General features: G+C 41.6%; 1 protein-coding gene across 1 annotated transcript in view; it reads right to left on the reverse strand.

Moving 5' to 3' along the window:
* The window catches only part of pacrg (parkin coregulated), a 277,008-nt gene extending 271,362 nt beyond the window's left edge, over positions 1–5,646 (reverse strand). The window contains 1 exon segment of the mRNA NM_001141061.1: positions 5,423–5,646. Coding sequence (NP_001134533.1) covers positions 5,423–5,497 — 75 coding nt within the window. The 5' untranslated portion in view covers positions 5,498–5,646.
* Between the last annotated feature and the right edge of the window lie 354 nt (positions 5,647–6,000).

Genomic DNA, 6,000 nt, shown 5'->3' on the forward strand with positions numbered 1-6,000 from the left:
TCGTTAAAGCCTGTGTAAAGTTAATTTGTTTCAATGTACCGGTAGGCACCTGCGGCTTATAGACATGTGCGGCTTATTTATGTTCAAAATAATATATTTTTTAAAATTCAGTGGGTGCGGCTTATATTCAGGTGCGCTTAATAGTCCGGAAATTACGGTAGTGGATTTGGCTATTTCAGCCACACCCATTGCTGACAGGTGTATAAAATCAAGCACACTGCCATGAAATCTCCATAGACAAACATTGGCAGTAGAACGGCCTTCCTGAAGAGCTCAGAGACATTCAATGTGGCACCGTCATAGGATGCCACCTTTCCAACAAGTCAGTTCATCAAATTTCTGCCCTGCTAGAGCTGCCCCGGTCAACTGTAAGTGCTGTTATTGTGAAGTTAAAACGTCTAGGAGCAACAACGGCTCCACCGCGAAGTGGTAGGCCACACAAGCACACAGAGCGGGACCGCCAAGTGTTGAAGAGATTCTATGCTTCCAACTTTGTGGCAACAGATTGGGGAAGGCCCTTTCCTGTTTCAGCATGACAATGCCCCAGTGCACAAAGCGAGGTCCATACAGAAATGATTTGTCAAGATCGGTGTGGAAGAACTTGACTTGCCTGCACAGAGCCCTGACCTCAACCCCATTGAACACCTTTGGGATGAATTGGAACACCGACTGTGAACCAGACCTAATCGCCCAACATCAGTGCCCGACCTCACTAATGCTCTTGTGGCTGAATGGAAGCAAGTCCCCGCAGCAATGTTCCAACATTGAAAGTGTTGCAGAAGGTTACAATTGGTGGAATCATGCCATATTTAGACTCAATAATCTTGAACAAGGTTGGAGTGCTGGAATGTGGAGCAATGAAACGGAGTATGAGTCTACTCGGTGACACCTACAGAACATAACTGTGATGAGTTTACACCAGTGTTTCCTCTGCGTTCATTTAAGTGTGGCGCTGCGCCACGGCAGAATTGCCGACACACCAAAAGAAACATCCTATTTCTACCAAACATAGTTTCAATAAAGTTCTGCGAAGCACATTCGCTTTCCATGGTAAATAAATAATCTATCTGGAGTTCAACACAGTTCTGAAGATTATTTAGCTCTGTGAGCTGTGGCAGGCAGCCTGCAACTCAAGAAACACAGCGCACCAGTGACCAGCGAGCGAGTGACCAGTGCTTGATACAGACGCTCTGCAGCGCAAAACACAATTCACTTGAATCACCTCAGAGTGCACCTGCATGAGAAACTGCAAGAAAGGTACGTTAGTTTGTGTGTTTGACTAACGTTAGCTAGCCAACTACATAAGCAAGCTATAACCTGTTATGGCTAGGGGGCAGTATTTTCACGGCCGGATAAAAAACGTACCCGATTTAATCTGATTATTACTCCTGCCCAGAAACTAGAATATGCATATAATTATTAGCTTTGGATAGAAAACACTCCAAAGTTTCTAAAACTGTTTGAATGGTGTCTGTGAGTATAACAGAACTCATTTGGCAGGCCAAAACCTGAGAAGATTCTGTACAGGAAGTACCCTGTCTGACCATTTCTTGGCCTTCTTGAATATCTCTATCCAAAACAGGGGATCTCTGCTGTTACGTGACACTTCCTACGGCTCCCATGGGCTCTCAGAAGGCGGCAAAAAGCTGAATCGTGGCTTTGCAGGCTCTGGCTGAAAAATATTAGCGCGTTTGGATAGTGGCCGGTCACAGTACTATGAAACTGAGGCGCGTGCACGAGTCGACTCCATGTTTACATTCTTTCTCTTTGAACGAAAACCACCACTCCCGGTCGGAATATTATCGCTTTTTTACGAGAAAAATGGCATAAAAATTGATTTTAAACAGCGGTTGACATGCTTCGAAGTACGGTAATGGAATATTTAGACATTTTTTGTCACGAAATGCGCCATGCTCGTGACCCTTATTTACACTTTGGAGAGTGTCTTGAACGCACGAACAAAACGCCGCTATTTGGATATAACAATGGATTATTTGGGACCAAACCAACATTTGTTATTGAAGTAGCAGTCCTGGGAGTGCATTCTGACGAAGAACACCAAAGGTAATCAAACTTTTCTAATAGTAAATCGGAGTTTGGTCAGGGCTAAACTTGGTGGGTGTCTAAATAGCTAGCCGTGATGGCTGGGCTATCTACTCAGAATATTGCAAAATGTGCTTTCACCGAAAAGCTATTTTAAAATCGGACACCTCGATTGCACAAAGGAGTTCTGTATCTATAATTCTTAAAATAATTGTTATGTTTTTTGTGAACGTTTATCGTGAGTAATTTAGTAAATTCACCGGAGGTTTGCGGGGGGTATGCTAGTTCTGAACGTCACATGCTAATGTAAAAAGCTGGTTTTTGATATAAATATGAACTTGATTGAACAAAACATGCATGTATTGTATAACATAATGTCCTAGGTGTGTCATCTGATGAAGATCATCAAAGGTTAGTGCTGCATTTAGCTGTGGTTTTGTTTTTTGTGACATTATATGCTAGCTTGAAAAATGGGTGTCTGATTATTTCTGGCTGGGTACTCTGCTGACATAATCTAATGTTTTGCTTTCGCTGTAAAGCCTTTTTGAAATCGGACAGTGTGGTTAGATAGAGAGTCTTGTCTTTAAAATGCTGTGAAATAGTCATATGTTTGAAAAATGGAAGTTTTTGTATTTTTGAGGAATTTGTAATTCGCGCCACGCCTATCATTGGATATTGGAGCAGGTGTTCCGCTAGCGGAACGTCTAGATGTAAGAGGATAACCTAAAAACTCAAGTAACATAATTTAGATCTATAATATTGCTGCCACAATTGTAACGGCAATTAGCTATAGAATATCCATAAGTATGTTGATGATAGAAACACGCTTAACTAACGTTACTAGTCTAGCATGTTAGCTAACATTAGCTAGTTCGTTTGGAACTGTATCAAGTGCAAGCAAGATAGCTGCATTTATCTATATTCGATTACATTTTTTTTTCTTCACATTAGTTCATTGAAATATTTCCAGCCACAGCAGTGAAAGAGAAAGGGGGAGCAGGGACAAGAGCGCCAGGTAACGTTCACTTAGCAAGCTAACGTCAAATCACCCTAAATGAAATTAAACTTTCTTTAGTTAGCTAACTCTTTAAAAGCTTAAGCTATCGTGTATGGCTTACTTTGCAAGACAGAGAAGGCAGAATCCCAGGAGTGAGGTAGGGATGCATGAGGGACAGAGTGGAGCAGAGGGCCAGGAGGGGAGATAAAAGGAGAGAGGAGAGCAGAGTGGAACAGAGGAAAAGAGAGAGCCAGGAGGGGAGATGGAAGGAGAAAAGGAGAGAGGAGAGCAGAGTGGAACAGAGGAAAGGAGAGAGCCAGGAGGGGAGATGGAAGGAGAAAAGGAGAGAGGAGAGCAGAGAGCAGAGTGGAACAGAGGAAAGGAGAGAGCCAGGAGGGGAGATGGAAGGAGAAAAGGAGAGAGGATAGCTGAGAGAAGGAGAAGAAAGAGGAGTAGATAAAAGGAGAGGAGGAGGAGAGAGGAGTAAGGCCAAGTGCGCACAACCACCAATCCGGATGGGACCCAAAATGGCTTAAAATGTACAGACTGATTTCCTTTAATTGGGCTAAGGGCTAAAAATGTTTGTGCATATTTAGTCCGTACTAGTCTACATCATTATGTGTAGTGTTGTAATGCTTGCTATTTGTAATAGTTTGGTTAATAATGGTTTATTTTAGTTTTTTCCTTTTAAAAACATACCAGAACCAAGGCTTTCAGTACTTATACATATTTTGTTTATATATATATTTTTTTTTAAACGTAACCTTTATTTAATTAGGCAAGTCAGTTAAGAACAAATTCTTATTTACAATGACGGCCTTCTCCGGCCAAACCCAGACGACGCTGGGCCAATTGTGCGCCGCCCTATGGGACTCCCAATCACGGCTGGATGAGATACAGCCTGGATTCGAACCAGGTACTATAGTGACGCCTCTTGCACTGAGATGCAGTGTCTTAGACCGCTTCGCCACTCGGGAGCCCAATGTTAGCGTCGTAGTAGCTCTTATTGTGGGACTTTGACTAGGGAAAACATCTCCCCAGTCAGCATATTGTGCCTATTGACATTTATATTGCACTATACAGCCTTACCTCAGGATTGGGGATCAATGAAATGGGGTATCAGTCTACTCTACTCAGTACCCAAGTGCTTTTTTCCCAAAGTCCTCCTCCGAGTTATCAGGCTCTAAAACATCCAGGTCATATTGTTTTTACACATAGTAGGTTGACTGGTACAATAAATGTGGTTCAATTCACAATGGTTTCAGAGCCCCGCAATAAGAGGTACAAGGCTAATGTTCTCTGAGTAGACATACGCCATGTCATTGATCCACAATCCATAGGTAAGGCTGTACAGTGAAATAAGTATTCCAACAATGCAATTCTGAAGTCTAATACATCCAGTGTGATTAACATATTTTTGTCAAATGAACAAATTATTGTCTTTTGTTGAATTTATATAAGAATATTACAACCTCGTTTAGCATGAGCTATTCCATTATGGCATGATTCCACTATTTGTATTCATTTGCAACACTTTCAATTAGACTTTTATTTTGAAGGCGAACCGCAAATTCGACTATAGTGGCTAATCCTTATTGTGGCTAGCTTCACATAGGTGGGTCCGACCACCATTAATCAAATAAGAACTGTCTTATAAATTTGGGGTATTTTAGATAATGACACATATCTAGATAGGTAGCTAGCTAACTATAGCTACTGAAACAGATGATTTCGTTTTGATATGTTTTTAGGGAAGAGTGTCTGCGGCAGGTGCGCGAGACAAAACTTTACCAGCATCATAGCATAGGTATCGGTGTGACATATGAAATACGAGTGATCGTGTAATAACTACGTAATACATTTACGTGACGTAAAGTCATATTCAGGTCCTGATTGGTCAACAAGCTTATTTGACGCGTCAAATAGTGTTATTTGACACACAAAGACCAAAACGGCGTTCCATACCGATGGCAGAGGGCGTGGGGCTACTGTGTGTATGTGTAGAACAAAGCACAACACAATCACAATGCTGAACTTTTGGCGCAATTGTTTCAGCCAATCATACTAGCAAATGTGACGTTAGCTACGTAATAGATGAATCAGCTAATTTAGACTACTACTGTATAGTTAACAAGCTATGCCACATATACTTTCCCCTATGCCAAAATGGCATCTTCACGAGAAGTCATTGATTTGCTGATGCTGGTATTGTGTCTTTATGCAATCTAGTTAGCGTATTTTGTCAACTGGCTAGCTAGTTAACTAAGCTAGCGAGCAACAACATTATAACAATTAGAACAAGGGTGAGCTAACGTTAGTTATAGCTAAAGCTAGAAACTAGTTAGCTAGCTACACATCTTTGACATGATGACTCAAACTTACCACTGAGTTCTTCATTGTTGACTTCACCGTAAACCCTTCGGTTTTCAGCTCCAGGGCTCTCATATTTGTGCACATGAGAAAGGCAATAGTGATGCAAACTAAAACCTTGAAACGTTTAAGGACTAAGGACTACCGTTTAAGGACTACCGTTAGATAAACTAAAATGTAACTATTCACCGAGCAACATTACCTAGCTACACTTCTGACTCTGTTAGGGTTGTTACACTTTGAAGACGCCTTCCCGTTGCTATGCAGGGTGTTTCCATGGAAACGCCACGCTGTGCGCGCTCCTCCCTGCTGCAGCCAGGAGGAGCTACATGTGCCTACTTTTTATGGTCCATTCTGAAAAACATGTTGATATAACCATAAACACTGTTGCCTGCTGTCGGCTACTGCACTGCATAGTATTATACACAATAATAATTGTACCACCCTACTGTAATGTAGGCCTACATAGAGCCAAACCTATTTTCATCAGAGATCAAGTCACTGCTCAGTTTTTGTAGCAGAACAGGGCAAGTCTAATCTATTCATTAAGCACACCCAGGCAACTGTGCAATTATTTTCAGAGGGATATA

This window comes from Salmo salar, chromosome ssa09 (genome assembly GCF_905237065.1).
Source record: "Salmo salar chromosome ssa09, Ssal_v3.1, whole genome shotgun sequence".
Lineage (NCBI taxonomy): Eukaryota > Metazoa > Chordata > Actinopteri > Salmoniformes > Salmonidae > Salmo > Salmo salar.